This window comes from Bradysia coprophila, unplaced genomic scaffold, assembly GCF_014529535.1.
Source record: "Bradysia coprophila strain Holo2 unplaced genomic scaffold, BU_Bcop_v1 contig_70, whole genome shotgun sequence".
Lineage (NCBI taxonomy): Eukaryota > Metazoa > Arthropoda > Insecta > Diptera > Sciaridae > Bradysia > Bradysia coprophila.
Window position 1 is genome coordinate 180,293 of NW_023503941.1, and position 18,378 is coordinate 198,670.

An 18,378-nucleotide genomic window follows, 5' to 3' on the forward strand; every position below is an offset into this window, starting at 1 on the left:
AATCACATAAAATTTCAGTAATCGTCGATTACTAATCGATGCACACAATGCAGCACGTTAGGATGGTCTAAATTTGTTTGAAAAATCTTTTGCACTTCCTTTCTTGGGTTCCCTATTGATTCTGAAAGGCCTTTGACTCGTAACGAAGCGAGTTGTGAATCTAGCTGCAATTAATAGAGGCTGCCTGTAGCTATACAACTTAAGACCAGTCTCTAACTTTTTCCATTAAAGCATCTTAGAAAAAATCAGGTTTGCTGGAAATTTGCTTGAATGACCGAGATCTTTGAACGAACTCTGAGCGATAAATTTGTGTCAAAATATTTGCAAACGACTCGCATCGCATTCTATATGGCAAAAGCTTCCAAATGATACAGTACTCATCATACTGGCTATTGTACAAGGTCTGGCAATGCCAAATGCCATATTCAGAGGCATCGGTAAAGGATACATTAGGGCGATTTTTAAATACTGGATTTTAGTTTACTTTTGATGATATCTTTCCACCAGAATCCTTTTTCAAAAATGTACGACCGCAATTCCGACCACGAATGTGGTAGCTTTCAACAGAAAATACATTTGGTTGAAGTAATTTGACCGGCTCTGAGAAACGTGAGCAGTTTATGAAAATTTCGTTAAACTGCTCACTTATCTCAGAGCTGGTCAAACGACAACAACCAAATGCATTTTCTGTTGAAAGCAACACATTCGTGGTCGGAATTGCGGTCGTACATTTTTGAAAAAGGATTCTGGTGGAAAGATATTATCAAAAATGAAATATGAGGCACCCAAATGTAGGCTACAATTTTAGCTAAGTACCGGTGCCCCTTCATCCTGTGATGTCGGGCTACTCAAAATTTTGGTAAAACATAAAAAACCGGATTTTCTTTAATGTTTTACTTTCGATGGATTAGAATGTCATTTTAGAATTCCATAATAGAAACAGAAGCCTGATTTTTGAAACATTTTTCTTTTCTCTATCTGCGCTGACACAACAAGCAAACATTCTTCAATTTTTGTTAAAACAATCTGCTTTCAAAATCGCTAGGTGGAGCCTAAGAAATCAACCAAATAGTACATTTCGTACCTAGGACTAAAAGTCTTTTTTAGTGGGTGACAGGTTTCCAAACAGAGCCGACAGTGAGGTCTGGAATGAAACACGCTAAAAAAGACTTTTAGTCCGTGGTACGAATAGTGTTTTTCATATTTGACGGAGAAAAAGTGCGACTTTTCGGGTCCTAGGTATGAAAAAGTATTTTGGACCACCTAGCATCACATTGCTCAGACCGAAAACTTGAAAAAATCAGCCTGAAAACGAGGACTCGCCATATGTTGTACTACTTATATTTACACCATCTTTAAAACGGAAACATTAATGAAAAAATCATTTTAATTTGCAAACAGAAATAATGATAAATGTTTTCAAAAAAATAAAATTGTAAAGTAATGAAAATCATGTATTGTATCACGTCGTATATCATATTGGATCAATACAAATTGAATAGTCTAATTTATTTAGTTAGTCAAAATTTTCACTAATGTCACTCACATTTAAAATATAAAGAGAAACTCTATAACCCAATATACTAAAGCTCTTAAGAAAACATAAATCCATAAATTGTTTTATTGTACAAAAAGTATAATCAATTAAAATTCGTACTAAGTAATCAGTTAAACTGAATTCTGTAATGTTTTTTTATTCGACATAACCCACCACTGCTATGCCCTTTACTAAATGTCTTGTGGATATGAAAATACTATTTTCATGTGTCGGGGCCGAAAATGGGGGAATTTCGAGATTTTTCTCGGGTTTTCGACCCCTTACATGAAAAATTTTTTGAGTATCTGTTTTGGACGATTGATTTTAGGCACTTTCGCATGTAGCCCTCACTTCGTTCGGGCTACAACTCGCGAAATTGCCTTAAAACAATCGTCCAAAACAGATACACAAATAACTATTGTATGCATGCTAAGAGGACCGAAAGTAAAGCTGTCAATTCGCGGGCAATTGAATTGACATTTCTTTACTTTCGGTCCTCTTAGCAAGCATACAAGCATACAATACTACAATAGTTATTTACGTATCGATTGAGTAGGCCGAAAGAGTTACGTATTAAGTTTTGTATGCTTGCTAAGAGGACCGAAAGTAAAGAAATGTCAATTAAAGGGGCGAAAGCGCAAGCGAATTGACAGCTTTACTTTCGGTCCTCATAGCAAGCATACAAAACTTAATACGTAACTCTTTCGGCCTACTCAATCGATACGTAAATAACTACAGTGAGCCTAAAAAGTTTGGAAACATATAAGAGCAATGTAAACAAAAGAACAATAGATAAGAAGATACTAGAACAATAGAAGCAGGTTTATACAATGTCTATTGTTCTATTGTATTCACGTCTGTTGTTCTTTTGTTCAAATTCTTATATGTTTCCAAACTTTTATTGTTCACTGTATTACTTACTACATGCGTCGAAAACCGTACTTTTCATGTTACAAGCACTACTTTCGACGCCCTCAGCATGTAAAATCCATTACATAACCCGTGATAAAAATGAAAAGTCTCGTTTTCGTGTGATTATTGACCTCGGCTTCGCCTCCGATCAACAAAATTCACACAAAAACTCTACTTTTCATCTTTTTATCCCTAGTTTTTCGAATTTTACGGTTGTTTCCTCTTTTTGGTAGCCAGTGTCAGGCACTGTAGGTTTGCAAAACAAATATTGAGCAAAACTGAGAAGGACAAGCTTCGTTATTGACATGATTTTAACATCTGTTACAGTGCTGACCTCAAACTTTTAATTCTGATTGATTACTTATTATTTATGTAAACGTTTTGCGTAATCCAATTGTGACCCAGTTTATTGCGCTGGTTCTTAGCCCCGTACGAAGTACGAAGGGGCTTATAGGATTACGGTGCCGTGTGTAATTGATGGAATTCGAAGCAGGCGGTAAGGGCAAAGTGTTTGCCTATGTTCATAGATGACGAATCCGCAATAAAAATTTTGTCTGTCCGTCTGTCCGTCTGTCACGTCGATATCTTGAGTAAATCAAATCTTATTTCAATTTTTTTTTTCCTGAAAGGTAGTGGAAATTGTGAGGCTAAGTTCGAAGATGGGCGATTTTGGGTCGACCGCTCCCGAGCTGGGGCCCCATAAGTGCCTTAACGTTTTCCAAAGATTTCTCTGGCTATTTAACGGCAACACTGGTAAGTGATACATCAAATGAAAGGTATTTACAATACCTATCGACAAAAAAAAAGTTTATGGAAATTGGATGACCGACTCGTGAGTTAGACCCCTTGGTGTGAACTAGGTACAGGGCGGAAAGCCGTTTTTGATTGTAGGTTGATTGGCCAAATTTTAACGGATTTTGATAGATTTTGCTTTATTAGATAGGCATTGACCGTACCAATCAGGGAAAAAAAAGTTTATGAAATTAGGTTGACCGGAGCATGAGCTAGGTCCCTTGGAGTGAGCTCATATCCGGCTACTCGGCCGTACAGTGAAGGTTTTTTATTAATATCTCGAGTAAACTTTGACCGAATTTCATGATTTTTTTTTGTTTGAAAGGTACTAACGAATGTAAAGCAGCCGTACTACTTTCCACCTCCTAACAAAATGGCCGTCGGCCGCCATTGTGGATTTTTGTAAAAACAATATAAATCGGTGAAAATGGTACTTACAAAGTCACTGATCAGTGGGAAGTGAATAGTTACGTGTGTTGGTTGTTTCAAGGATCCCAAATATGGATATATATATAAATATATATAGCTATATTGACCTATATCACGGTAGAGATAGTTATTTTGAGCTATATACTAGCATATTTATCAGTAAATTGTTTATTTACAGGTAAATATAGGTTAATATAAGACTTAGGAAATTTTAGGTCAATTTTAAATTTGAGTTACGTTTGAAAGGAACATCGTACGGGGCTTCGTAATTGCGCTATGCGCAATTTTTAAGACGTACAAATTTCATAAGAATTTTACTTTACCGACGTTTACGGGCGCAGTGGACTTACGGCAAGAGTAGGGCGACGGACGAACTAGGGTCACGTGCGCAATAGATGTACGGGTTCGTACGGGGCTCAGTCGCAGCAAACGATCCGACTGTTCTGACGGCTCGTTTCTTTATATAAAAGAGCAATTCACTCTCACAAAACAAAGTCAAAACATCTTAGCGTTTACCAATTTACTTATTTCTATCATCAAATAGGCAAAAAATGCGGTCTTTGATAACAACTTTAACAATTTTGATCGTTACACTAACCATGACGTCTAGATCTACGGCACATGGTGATCTTGGACTTCAGAGGAGAGGCGATACGCGAATTACAATATTCGATGAAGCAAATTTTGCTGGAACATCAGCTACATTTGATGTGTTTAAAAGGGGATGTATAAGTGTTCCCACAAATCTTAACGATAAAATCTCGTCGATTTCATTCAGTTCGGCAAATCATCTCAATAATGAACCCAACTGCGTTTTGGCATATAGAAATCATAATTGCTTCGGAACACGATATTTGTTGACAGATGCGACACCATGTCTAAGTGATCTGGCAGATCCAAACTGTAATTTCGATAATGCGATTTCTTCGTTTGAATCCTGCGGACGCGCTGAACGGGGAAAAGGAAAATGATTGTAGTCTACTCGGAGTCAAATAACAAACGCTCGAATAATAAACGCTTTAATTGCAGATTAGATTGTGTTGTTTTCTTTATGTTTTTTCGGGTGATCTGTGTTCTCTTCTTTTTACCGAATCAGAATCGTCGATACCCATGTAGTTCTTGTTGCAGAACACCTTATACATACTTATTTTCATCTAGACTGGAAACGGCCTCCGGCACATTTTAGGCAGCTGACAAAATTGGGTCGAGTTAGGGTCGTACTTTGTAAATACAATTAATTTGATAAAAAAATCTGTGCATTTTAGAGGCCTACCGTAGAACAATTTTTTGCTTATTCATCATTACTCTCAACTACTTTTCTTCAATTTCGAATTTCGACACTGTCAATAATTAAATTAGGGATAAAAGGTATATTTGTGACAAAGAAGCCGGCTAAATTGGTGAAAATTAGATAAAACGTGAAAAATGTAAATAAAGTTGATGGGAAACTATAGCACTTTCCGAACAAACACAAATTCTCGGGTTTACACAATTTTTCGGTCCACCCTGTATTTTCTACACAATAGCTTCTTTGGACATTTTTGTTCAATTCTCTATAACTTTTTAGAAGAAAGTTTTCTCTATCTTTATTGATTCTCGCTATATATGTAAAAATGTATGAAAAAACGCGGATTTTGAGATGGGAGCAGCCATTTCTCAAAATTGACCCATCTTTCAGTCTGGCACCCGAATTATTCTTCATCTGAGAGTCGAAATCTACAGAGAACCGCTTTCAGATGCCAAACATATCTTTGGACACACGATGTTCCATGGCTCCTAAACTAGCAGCGCTGTTGCAGAATAAGAAAGAATTTTCATCATATTCGGACCATATTATGCTGTCACATTTATTTATCTAGGATGATAAAACGGTAATTATTGATACAAAACGATACATGAGCGTCAATCTCGGGAATCCTCGATTTTCCGTCTCATGTATCGATAATCTTATATGGTGCCTTAGGATCACAATTCGACATATTTTTTCACAGCAATTACGATCGAAGCATAAACTTTTCGGTACTTGTCGTAAGCTTGTTCTAGCGAGACGAAGCCGAGCAGTACCACGCTACGACGTGTACCGAAAAATTCCACTGTCATCAAGAGTCAAAAACGACGTTTTTTGCGCTTGAAAACCGAAATGAGACTAAGCCACATCAACACAAGCAAAGGAACCACTCGACAACCATTTTAATAACAAAGCATGCACACGATGCACACTTGAACGTTGCTAGCACGTTTTTTACGTCCAAAAAAGCGATTTGCCAGAAGAAAAAAAAGTTACACTGTTTTTCATGCTCAATCACATGAGAACCTTAAGCGATCGGGCCACTTTTTCTAACCCAAGGGACTGGACTAATCATTCAATAGTCATTTTCATGCTTCCTAAAAGAGACGAGAGTAAAAATTTCAATTACTGTTTTTTACTTTTGGCTCTCTTAGCATGAAAAACTTAATACGTCACGCGAAACTGAAATGTCCTTGTGACGTAAATAACTATTTCATGTGTCGGGGCCGAAAATGAGGGAGTTTTGAGATTTTTCTCTGGTTTTCGACCCCTTACATGAAATTTTTTTGTGTATCTGTTTTGGACGATTGATTTTAGGCAATTTCGCGAGTTGTAGCCCGAACGAAGTGACTATTACATGACTAGCGATGAGAAGATGAAAAACAGAGTTTTCGTGTGAATTTTGTTTACCCGAGGCGTAGCCAAGGTCAATAAATACACGAAAACGAGACTTTTCATTTTTAATTCGAGTTTTGTAATGGATTTTACATGCTGAAGGCGTCGAAAGTAGTGTTTGAAACATGAAAAGTACGGTTTTCAACGCTTTTTTATATCATGCCCGCTCGTTAGTAAAGATCAACAAAAATTGACCCAAAAAATTTAAGAAAGAAAATTTTACAAAAAAAAAATACGTCACAAAGTGGCAGATGATTCAGGAAATATTTTTCCCAATCTTACCTATTTTCCTAACAGTAGTTTCCTCAACATCTGCCACTTGTGACGCAATTTTTTTGTAAAATTTTCTTTCTTAAGTTTTTTTGGGTCAATTTTTTGTTGATAAAACATTTGCGTACAGACTCAGAATGCGTCACCCTCAGCGATATCATATATTTTGTAAGTAGACACAAGGACTTGCATCACTTTTACCCTCAGGGTTTTTTGACTGATGACAACCAAAAATGATGAAACGTAGAAGATTCATGCAAATGTAGTAGATTAATTTGAAAAAATGCTGTCACATGAAAAAGAAACACTTTGACATCTTAACAGCTGAAAACAAACCTTGAAATATTTAATAATCTTGTCGCAATACAAAGTAAACGACTTAAGTATTATATTTTTACGGACAAAATTTGTGTTGATTTCGATTTTATAAAACCATTAAAGTGATTAATTATGTAAGTTTGTCTGTTTTTTGTACCGACAGAAAATTATTGCTTCTTCCCTCAGCAGAACATCACGTTGGTCAATCGATATTTTGTCCAATGTATAGCGAAAAATACAATAAATTGTTTGCATTTGTTCTTCTCATGTTTACTTTACAGTATATATTTTAATCACGAGAACTATTTTAACTTTTTTTGTATTTTCTCTTGCAAATTTAATTTTTCTTTTTAGATAAAATTGGGAATGATATCATTCGTAATGGTCTTACATAAGCTTAAGCTAATAAGAAAAAGGCTCATAAAAATGATACGCAAATTTAAAAATTTTCTGTTGCTTCTAATTTTATGTCAATGTTCAACGTAACTGCGATTTATTAATATTTGTTTTGTTAAAATCTGATACCATCTGACATCATAAACTGCAGAGCATGTGATTCATTCAAAAATACGTCATATAATAAGTCATATTAGTAACTTACATAGACGAAGTTTATTTATTTTACGCCGAAATTTGATTTTGTGACAATTTCATGAAGTTATTGAAGTTAAACAGGAAAATAATTGTTAGGTGTTGTTTACACCAATTCGAGTTTAGTCATTGTAAAATTACATAGTTCTACTGAAACGTTCTTAAAGATTCAATTTACAACTCATTGCATTGACTAGGTAGATGGCCAGTATTCAATTGTAAGGACCAAGCTGATCATATAAAATGATTCCAGCCAAAGTGACTTAAAGTTAATTGTATGTGTGATAAAATTATTTTATCTCCTGTAATGTCATAATATTCACAATTTGAGGGTCACTTTTAGAATCAAAATGGGCTAGATTTAAACACGTCATTCTCAGAACGTACGTTTATTAACTGAAAATTTCGATAAATGGTCATTTGCGCACGGCTAACTTCGATAATTTCACATTTATTCACGGAAAACTTCGATAATTTCTCATTTATTCACTGAAAATTGACAAATTCTTGATAGTGTGTTTTATTCGTGGGGAATATGAATGAGTGACGGTGTCATGTTTCAGTTTGATTTTTAAAATTTGTTTTTTATGGCGATTATGACATTACAGGAGATAAAACCTTGTTCCTAACACGGTAGTAAATGGGGGTTTTGTGCACACGATGTGTTGGCGAACTCGCTTCGCTCGTATCGGCACATCTAGTGCGCAAAACAATCCCATTTACTACCTTATTATGAAAATAGCTATTATTTTGAATGGTGCCACCGAGGATAGTTTCGATTCCACTGTTCAATATACTGTTATGTTCAGAGCAAGTGTTCCGAAGACCAGTTCATTGTAACTTGTCATTGTCATTGCATATTTTCATATAAATTTTTGACATATCAAGGCAAGTAAAAATAACTGGTCTAAATTTTATTTCCTTCTCTCTCATCATAACAGTCTATAGAGTGTTATGATGAAAGAGAAGAAGATATTTTGACAAGTACCCCAAGGCAAGTTAAAATAAACTGGTCTTCCGTCCTATCGCTCTCAACGTACCACGTTGAAAGAGAAACAAATACTTTGACAAGTACCCCAAGACAAGTTATAATAACTGGTCTTCGGTTTTCTCGCTCTGATCATAACAGTCTATAGCCCCCCATAGCTAAAGCCCTGTTGACACAAATGGCTAGGAAATAGGACATTCCGATAATAAGTGATCACATAACTTTTCATCCGTGCGTGGCTTGAATCCATGAAACAAACACATCAATTTGCTTCACAATTTAAAAAAAAAAACTCTTGTTGACCACATGTGAAAAACAAGAGTTGAGAAGTTGTCGGAGAGAGCGCCAACAAAACGCCATCTTCTCACTACATTTGAGTGAAGAAAGTAAGGTTATTCACCCCGTACTGATGAAAAATGAATTGCATCTTTCGAGAAAAGGAGAAAGGAAAACGTGATCAATCGAAAATAGATTGTTTCTGAATTGTTCAGCTGGATATGTCTACCTATTCGTTTAATTTTATCTCAATGTATCAAATGAAGCAATAATGTAATTATCTGTTTCCCAGCGTCTAGACGGCTTAGATGACATCAGCCAAGGGTAAAAAAGAAGTCGAAAATAAGATCATCGAAAAAATGTCAGCTACTGGATCATATCTCGAAAAATTTCTGGGTGACATCAGTAAAAAGTCTGCAACTAAGCAAATTGTAATTGGATCGCTCTCGGGATGGTATGCTTCAAATATAGTGGTGAACTTTGAAACGTTTCCAGAAAACAATATATTTTTTTTTGAAGGGCTACTGGATACTCAACAATGAAAATTGGTAAAACTGCAGCATTTCTTATCGGCGGAGGTATCATTTTTCTCGAAATTGCAAATGAACAGGGATGGATCAAGATTGACTGTAAGATTCTTAGCTATAAAAATGTTCGAAAAATGAAAGAAAAAAACCATTGTTTAGGGAACAAAGTAACAAAACAAATTGACAAAGCCGCTGATAAAGTAGAGGAAGTTGCAACTGGTGAAGCCCCCAGATGGATGGATAAGGTAAGACATTAGATCATTATATTACTAACATGGGGTCATGGGTTGATAAGATTCACTAACCGCTTCCGACCACCATATTCTCAAATTGAAAACGTTTTCAGATCAAACAAATATTTCAAGATAATGCCACAACAGCTACTGGATTTGCTGGTGGATTTCTTTTAGGAATTTCAATGTCCTAACGTTATTTGATAAGTTTAGCAATTTATTTGCTCAAAGTAATTTCCAATTTTTCACTGATTTTTGTATTTACGTTAACTGATGGCATGGCGGTTGGAAAATAAACTTTCTTTAAATGACAAAATTCTTTTGTTTTTATTTCCGTTACTCGCCCATTAAAGAAAGTTTCAATTATTACCGATCAGCAACTCTAAACAGATAGACAAAAAGCGAAGAGATCAAAACCAAAGACTGTTATGGCAGTATTTGATGTTATGTAGCTTGGTCTGTTAGAGCAAGAAAATACCGAAGACGAGTTAATTTAAACTTATTATGCACCATACGTCACAATGAGAAGAATTCCAAAAAAAATTCAAACTGGTTCATGAATTTTTGACAGCTGACCAACAGATAAGTTAAATTTATCTTTTTGCTCTCCGTAAACACTACAGGGCGTGAAAGCAGAGAATTTTTGATCAGTTAAATTTTTAAATCTAACTTGTCTCTTTGTCACACATCAAAGTTGGAGGAATAACGTACAAAACTAAACTGATTTCGACTCTAAAAACAAAATGTCATTCCTGGAATTTGTGCCAAAACGAAAAGTCCTTTACTCAGTTAACATTCAACGATTCGTTCATTCTTTCATGACATGATTCACTCACATATGCCGTTCAAAAATTTAACACTTTAAGCATAGTACTGCTCTTAGCACGAACATAAGAAATTTTTGGAGGCTCGTGTAATCAAAATAGGCCTTGTATTTCTTAAATACAGTAGTCATTGGTGTGAATAGACACACACTCCACATGCAATCGTACACGCACATGTTTGACATTTTGAAGGCTTTTCGACGTTGCAAAAAATGAGTTTTCTTGCTAGGAGCAATGCTATACCGTTACTAAAAACGTATTAAATTGAAAACATGAACAGAAGCCTAATCTTTCACAACACAAATTTCCTATGAAAAACTTTCAGACATTTCCTTCACGGTCAAAATACATAAAATTTAAAGTTGTCAACGTTAATTCAACGAAACTCAGTAAAAGAGTATGTACCTGTACGATTTCCTAACTGACCCAAATTATATTTTCCTTCTCCATTATCTAAACATAGAATTATGAGATTATTAACTCATATGACACTTATCTATTATTTGACGCTCATAGTACCTGGTCTGAACTGAAATATTTTATCGACGCCCTTATTAAAACGAGGCTTGAACGATGGTTTGGGGTTCCGAAATGTGTGTTATTCACAATCCCTTACAAATAAAATAAAAACTGAACGGTTATTTCTTGAGATTAACAGTAAAACATAATTACAGGCAGAGCGATACGTCGACCGGAAATTAGACCAAGCCGAGTCTGCCATTAAGAAAAAGTCACAAAAGGCAAAAAAATGGTACAGTGCTTTTATTGGCGACGAAAATGGACCGAAAATTAATGAATTCCACATTTTCCTTGGAGCATTTGTTGGAGGGTATTTTATTGGAGCATCAATGACTTAAGTTAACAAATCATACAATGTGATGATACATACTTTTTTACAAGAAACTTATTTTACTGAACGAGGAGGATATATAGTACGTTACTGCTTCTTGTAAACTTTTGTTTTGTTAATTTGATGCATTATTGAGTTTCCGCGTGATTTTTTTTATCCACTCGGAGATCACGTCTCTCGCTTTTGGCTCAGGATACAAGTCTTATTCTAGAAATTAAACAAATTTTCACGTAATGATTTTACAATTAGCTATTTTTAGCAAATTTTTCTTTTCTATATTATTTTCGCAACAATTCGTTAGTGTTAGATGATAATTTCGTTCAGTTGCGAGTAAATTGACGCCGTAAGACCGCAGAAAATGTCAAACGGTCATTATAGTATAGCGTAGCGTTGTGAGTGAAATTTATTTCATTCAAAAACGTGAAGTAAAGTTAACTTTACTGCACAGATCCAAAACTTTACCTCAAGTTTTTGAATAAAATATCTTACTTGGCAATGAGGCTAATGATGGAAATGGCACTTCTTGCACAGATAAAAATATGGACCTAGATCTAAATCTTTTTGGGATTAACAGTACGCGACCGAATCTTTTTTAGAATTTAAATTTAATCCCCTCAGGGATTACTTGAACTTATACCCTAATAATTAATCCCTAGAGGAATTAAATTTTAATCTTTGAAGCCCTAACGTTTGACGCTTGTTTACTATGCGTTGAAACGAAAATCTCATTTTAATCTGATCAAAATGTTATTTGTAGTGCATTAAAAAAAATTCTAACCCTTCCTACTTTCACTTCAGAAAAAAGAAAAATAAAAAAAAAAGATTTTTTTATCGGATATTGTGTGATACATTTCATTTCATTTATTTCAGTTTCAAAATTACAAATACAAAAACATCTGCGTAGCTCTAGTGTGACGAAGTCTGATATGAGAAGAAGCTTTTTTGTGAATCTGGAATGAGAAATGTTTTTATTAAGCAGATTTTTTTTATTTACCTGACGAGATTTGAACCCGGGACCTCCTGCACTTCAGTCTACGATCTTACCACTGCTGCAATTTGTTCTTAATCCCAACGTGATCTATTGTGAACTGTTGTTTCAAAGAAACTAATTCCTCGTGGGATTAAAATTGGGATTAAAATGCAAATTGCCAGATGGCAAGATCGTCACTTTAAACCTCGATATTTTTTCATGATTTTCATTTTTATATTCTTCTGCCATTCTTACCATTCTTTATAAGTATTTAACCATTTAAATTCAAAAATGTCTGTTTTCCCACAGTAATGTGAAATAGTTCGCTGCTAAAATTGGCCTTACTGCCATTTTCAATCTAGAATTTCTCTATACTATCTTTAACCATATCCATATTAACTGGTAGTAGCTTTACAAGCCGACTTAAAATTTCTATTCTGAGCCTGGTATTGTAAGGCAGAATAAACCATCGGTAGTACCATTGAAACATTTTAACACCAAATAAATGTCCGTTTCAATTAATTTTTCTCACATAACCATATCTTGTTCGTAAGTCGTGATCGAACTAAATTCACACAAAAGTGTGATTTCAAGACAATCAAATTATAGACGCAACATTCTGAGCAGCAGTCTCATCGTTCAATCCCCAATATTATTGTTTAGTCCTACTTTTAATCCCTGAAAGAATTATATTTTTTCAAATTCTGGCGAAGATTAAAAATCTAATCCTGAAAGAATTACTTTTTGAAAGTAATCCCCTCGGACCTAAAAATTGTAATCCCATATTTTTATCTGTGTGTGTGTGTGTGTGTTCACACTTGCCTCATTGTTAAGTAATGCACTATTCCTCAACTTCCTCAATGTAGCGTAGGGACTCTTTACGAACAAATCTTACCCATTCACGTATGAAAATTGTTTACCTTTTATATTATTTTATGGCTAATTCACGATATTCTCATTTATCAGAATGCGTTGAAATTTATTTTTAAATTCATTTGTGATTCAACCAAAATTCAAATTCTGAAGTACCACTAACTTACGGCGTGAATGATTCTCACTATATCAAATAAATTTAATTTTCCCAAATCGATCTTATATTTAGTATTCTATTCGTAGTAAAGTTAAATTTAGTAAACAGAAGTATGAAATGCGCAAAACGAAAGCTGAATTATTGAACCTGGTCATATTTCGAAATAAATGACGGAAGGCAGACAAAGTTTAATCAGAATCACGACAGGGTATAAAAACCAGGCAGAAAAATGAACTCAAATGAACACTGACATAAGTTGAAAAATTTTATTCATAAAAAATATAGGGCTACTAGATTGTTCAGGTCACTAGTCAAATCAGCGCTCCTGCCTGGTTAAATTTACTCTGTCGTGTCAGAATTCATTTTACGTTTCCTTCATACTGCGATTGAATTTGCTGTAAAATGGCAATGGGCCAGTTTGATTGTAACTGCATAAAAGTGACTAAATTGAGTTATATATTATTAATATATAATATATATAATAATATATAATGCAGAAGCGTTGGTTCATGCAGTTCGTCGGTTTTGTACAGTTCAGCATGACAAGCCGATGGCCTTGGTTAAGTTCGATTTCGGTAATGCTTTCAATATGTTGTTTAGGAAGTTCATGCTAGGTGAGGTTAGAGACGTTTGTCCTGAGTTGTTGGCTTTAATGCAACAGTCTTATAGACATTTTTCTAATCTTTATTTTCTTGATGAAACTCTGCTTTCAAGAAGAGGGTTTCAACAAGGAGATCCTTTGGGACCTCCCGGTTTCTGCATAGGTATTATGAAGATGACGCATTCATTAGATGCAAGGTTGAATGGTTGGTATTTAGATGATGGTAGTATTGGTGACGTGCTTTCTGTAGTATTGGGGGATATTAGGAAGATTTTAGAATTTTGTGATTTGTCAGGGTTGCCTTTGAATGCTAAGAAGTGTGAAGTCTTTTTTGTGAGTGCTAGTGAAGGTGAAGCGGCTCATATGTACTCTGAGATTTCGTCATTGTTACCAGGGATTAAGCGGGTTGATGAGTCTTCGTTGGAGATGTTGGGCTCGCCTGTTTTTGAGTTAGGTTTAGAAAGGATGTTTTCAGCAAAAGTTGAATCTATCAAGTTGATGTGTGATCGTTTAACTTTGATGGATGTTCATCCTGCTTTGTGTGTTTTTAGGAAGTCTCTCGGTAGTTCTAGGTTTAATTATTTGTTGCGTTCTTCGAAGGCGTTTTTGTTAGGTGATCGCTTGAGAGCTGTTGACGAGATTTTCCGTTCAACTCTCGAAGCCATTGCGAATGTGAAGATGTCTGATTTTTCTTGGGACCAGGCTTCTCTTCCTTTAAGCTTTGGAGGTATAGGTGTTAGGAAAGTTGAGGATATTGCGATGCCAGCTTATCTGTCGTCTGTTTATTCTACTTTAGAACTGTCGAGTGAGATATTGAGAAAGTTTAGTTTTCAGGTAATCGAAACTAGTGTTTTGGAATTAATTGAGGAAATACCTCGAGATTTTGTTCCAGAAGGTGACGAGAAGAAGAAGAAGCAAAAGAATTGGGATCTGCCGATGATTAAGAGTAAATTCGATGAGATGTTTGACTCCAGCGAACCTGTTGCTCGTGCAAGACTACTTGCATCATCAACCAAAGAATCTTCAAAGTGGTTGCAAGTAGTTCCATCGAGCCAATTGGGTTTGCTATTGGATAACAACTCTGCTAGAATTGCTGTTGGTCTTCGTTTAGGTTCTGGTTTATGCGAGGAACATAAGTGTGTTTGTGGTGGAATGGTTCAAAAGGATGGCTTACACGGCTTATCATGCAAAATGAAAATTAAAAAAATTGCTGCGCATGATGAAGTCAACAAAGTTTTTTCTCATGCATTTTCTTCAGCAGGATTTCCAACCATGTTACAACCGCCAGGTATGTCTAGAGATGATGGTAAAAGACCTGATGGAATGACACTGATTCCATGGAGTCATGGTAAATCTCTTATTTGGGATGTAACCATAAGAGATACATTGGCGCCTTCATACATTAATGAATCTAGCAAGAAACAGCGGTCGATTGCGGACAACGCAGAAAGATTTAAACACAATCATTATAAGCGTTTAAAAGAAAATTATTTGTTTACTCCTCTAGCTTTCGAGACTTTAGGCTGTATGGGACCTGAAACAAAGAAATTCATTGAGAAATTAGGAAAAATTATAAAGGCCACTTCAGGGGAACCGCGATCAATGGATTATTTATTGCAGAAAATTTCAATTGCGATACAAAGAGGCAACGCTGCGTGTATTTTGGGGACTTTGGGAACGGATAGAGTAGATGATTTTTATGTTTTGTAACCTTTGATTTTTGAAAAGATCGTTTTTTTACGGGCTGCGTCATTGTGAGCAGCCTTTTTTTCGCATATTTAAATAAACAAAATAAAAGTTATTAATATTAATTATGAAATTTAAAATTCGATTGTAAATGCTGGCTAATAAAGTTAATAAAACCAAGAATAAAACCAAAAAGTTGAACTTTGAATTACGAGTGTTTTTCACTTGTTAAGTAATAAATGTTATGCACCTGTATCCAAATGTTTATTTTGACGGGTTGGTGATTGTGATCCTAAGCCAAAGGCGCGGATCATAATCCAATACAAAGATAAACCCAAACTCCCTCTCCGGGCTGATGCATCATGCTAGTCTTACCACACAGAGACATATTATAAGGTTATTATCGATACATGAGAATGACAATCGAGACTTGCCGAAAACGAGACAACAACAGTTGCACTTGTCAAAAATCCACGCCATTAGTGGTATAAATTTATACCTCAGAGAGAGCTTTTTTTCCTTTGTTACGATCTGTCAGTTTTTCTATTTTGCGATTTAGTATGGAAATGAAAACTAAAATTGAGATATCTTTGCTGTTTTAATGGTTTTTCATATTTTTTTGGACCAAAATGTTTTAAAGTGTGTTTGGAATCGATTGACATTAATAAATATAATAAAATAGAAAAAAATATTTTCACACAATCTGTTAATGCCAATCGACTCCAAACACATTTTAAAACATGTTGGTCCAAAAAAATATTAAAAAACATAGCTAACGCCGACCCGTACGAAACACCTATTCGTATCAAAAGCCTTTAATGTGAAACTCTTCATTTCTCTTACTTCATTTTCTTCTCTGCTGAAAAACTATTCTCCCTTTAAAATCACTTACATTATCCACTCTTTGCCTTGTTATCATATACAACTAAATTGCCGGAGGCAATATAGACAGCCCCGTACGAAGACAAATTTCATAAATTCCTATTTAACCAGCTATATACCGCTATATTTACCTATATTTCACTGTAAATAAACATTTCACAGAGGAATATGCTATTATATAGCTCTATATGCCTGTATATAGCTCAATATAGCTGTATATAGGTATATATAGATGTCCATATATGGAATCCCTGAAACCCCTCACACTTAACACATTATTTCCATGTTAACAGAAACTCTCTAAGCATCATTTTCCCCACTTTATATCACTTTTAATAAAATCCAATATGGCCGCCGGCAGCCATTTTGTTAGGAGACCGGAAATAGTACCGACGCTTAACATTCGTTAATACCTTTCAAACAAAAAAAAAATCATGAAATTCGGTCAAAATTTACTCGAGATATTGTCAAAATACACCACGTTCACTGTACTTCCGAGTAGCCAGATAAGAGCTCACTCCAAGAGACCTAGCTCACGCTCCGGAGAACATAATTTCATAAAATTTTTTTCCCTGATTACCCTGATTGGTACGGTCAATACCTATCTAATAAAGCTAAAACAGACGAAATATGTTCAAATGTGGCCGACCTACAAGCAAAAACTGCTTGCCGCCCTGTGCCTGTTCCACACCAAGGGGTCTAACTCACGAGTCGGTCATCCGATTTCCATAAACTTTTTTTTTTGTCGATCGGTATTGTAAATACCTTTTATTTGACGTATCACTTACAAGTTTAACGTTTAAATGTCCGGAGATATCTTCGAAAAACCGTAAAGCACTTATTGGGCCACAGCTCGGGAGGGGTCGATCCAAAATCACTCATCTTCGAACTTAGCCTGTCTTTTGACATTACCAAACGGGAAAAAAAGAATTTTCAAAATCGGATGCGTTTTACTCAAGTTATCGTGCAGACAGACAGACGGACAGACGGACAGACAGACGGACATTTTTTTTTCGCGGATTTGGCATCTCTAGACAACCACAATAGGTTTCCCCTTACTCAGGGAGTCCAATTCGACGTGTTACAAACGTATGCGTAAACCTATAAGACCCCAGTACTTCGTACGGGTCTAAACATAGCTAACGCCGACCCGTACGAAACACCTATTCGTGTCAAAAGCCTTTAAAATCACTTACATTATCCACTCTTTGCCTTGTTATCATATACAAATAAATTGCCGGAGGCAATATAGACAGCCCCGTACGAAGACAAATTTCATAAATTCCTATTTAAACAGCTATATACCGCTTTATTTACCTATATTTCACTATAAATAAACATTTCACAGAGAAATATATGCTATTATATAGCTCTATATGCCTGTATATAGCTCAATATAGCTGTATATAGGTATATATAGATATCCATATATGGAATCCCTGAAACCCCACACACATAACAAATTATTTCCATGTTAACAGAAACTATCTAAGTACAAATTTTCCCACTTTATATCGTTTTACTAAAATCCAATATGGCCGCCGGCAGCCATTTTGTTAGGAGACCGGAAATAGTACCGACGCTTAACATTCGTTAATACCTTTCAAACAAAAAAAATATCATGAAAATCGGTCAAAATTTACTCGAGATATTGTCAAAATACACCACGTTCACTGTACTTCCGAGTAGCCAGATAAGAGCTCACTCCAAGAGACCTAGCTCACGCTCCGGAGAACATAATTTCATAAACTTTTTTTTCCCTGATTGGTACGGTCAATACCTATCTAACAAACCTTAAACAGACGAAATATGTTCAAATGTGGCCGACCTACAAGCAAAAACTGCTTGCCGCCCTGTGCCTGTTCCACACCAAGGGGTCTAACTCACGAGTCGGTCATCCGATTTCCATAAACTTTTTTTTTGTCGATCGGTATTGTAAATACCTTTTATATGACGTATCACTTACAAGTTTAACGTTT

At 35.4% G+C, this 18,378-nt stretch overlaps 1 protein-coding gene and 1 long non-coding RNA gene across 4 annotated transcripts; one reads left to right on the forward strand and one right to left on the reverse strand.

Moving 5' to 3' along the window:
• Positions 1 to 1,087: 1,087 nt before the first annotated feature.
• Positions 1,088 to 15,983, reverse strand: LOC119083891. Its single transcript, XR_005088969.1, has 3 exons — positions 15,970 to 15,983; positions 3,276 to 3,278; positions 1,088 to 1,224 (listed from the first exon to the last, which is right to left on the reverse strand). It is a non-coding gene; the product is annotated as an uncharacterized LOC119083891 (long non-coding RNA).
• On the forward strand, positions 6,928 to 11,334 carry LOC119083889 (FUN14 domain-containing protein 1). Of its 3 annotated transcripts, none has more exons than XM_037193700.1 (5): positions 6,928 to 7,075; positions 9,089 to 9,250; positions 9,316 to 9,425; positions 9,492 to 9,568; positions 11,055 to 11,334. In XM_037193700.1, the coding sequence occupies exons 2-5, from the start codon at positions 9,105 to 9,107 to the stop codon at positions 11,235 to 11,237; spliced, it is 516 nt and encodes a 171-aa protein (XP_037049595.1). In that variant the 5' UTR covers positions 6,928 to 7,075; positions 9,089 to 9,104; the 3' UTR covers positions 11,238 to 11,334. The 3 variants fall into 3 exon arrangements, with proteins under 3 accessions (XP_037049595.1, XP_037049596.1, XP_037049594.1); XM_037193701.1 differs by lacking the exon at positions 11,055 to 11,334 and adding an exon at positions 9,670 to 9,872 and having other exon boundaries at positions 6,929 to 7,075; positions 9,483 to 9,568; XM_037193699.1 differs by having other exon boundaries at positions 6,931 to 7,075; positions 9,483 to 9,568.
• Positions 15,984 to 18,378: the final 2,395 nt, after the last annotated feature.

Bases quoted from the DNA above. Each gene is read 5' to 3' on its own strand.
- LOC119083889 (XM_037193699.1), top strand. From the start codon at position 9,105: ATGACATCAGCCAAGGGTAAAAAAGAAGTCGAAAATAAGATCATCGAA. The intron at 9,426-9,482 runs GTAAGATTCTTA...ACCATTGTTTAG, and splicing joins GGGATGGATCAAGATTGACT to GGAACAAAGTAACAAAACAA. The intron at 9,569-11,054 runs GTAAGACATTAG...ACATAATTACAG, and splicing joins CCCCCAGATGGATGGATAAG to GCAGAGCGATACGTCGACCG.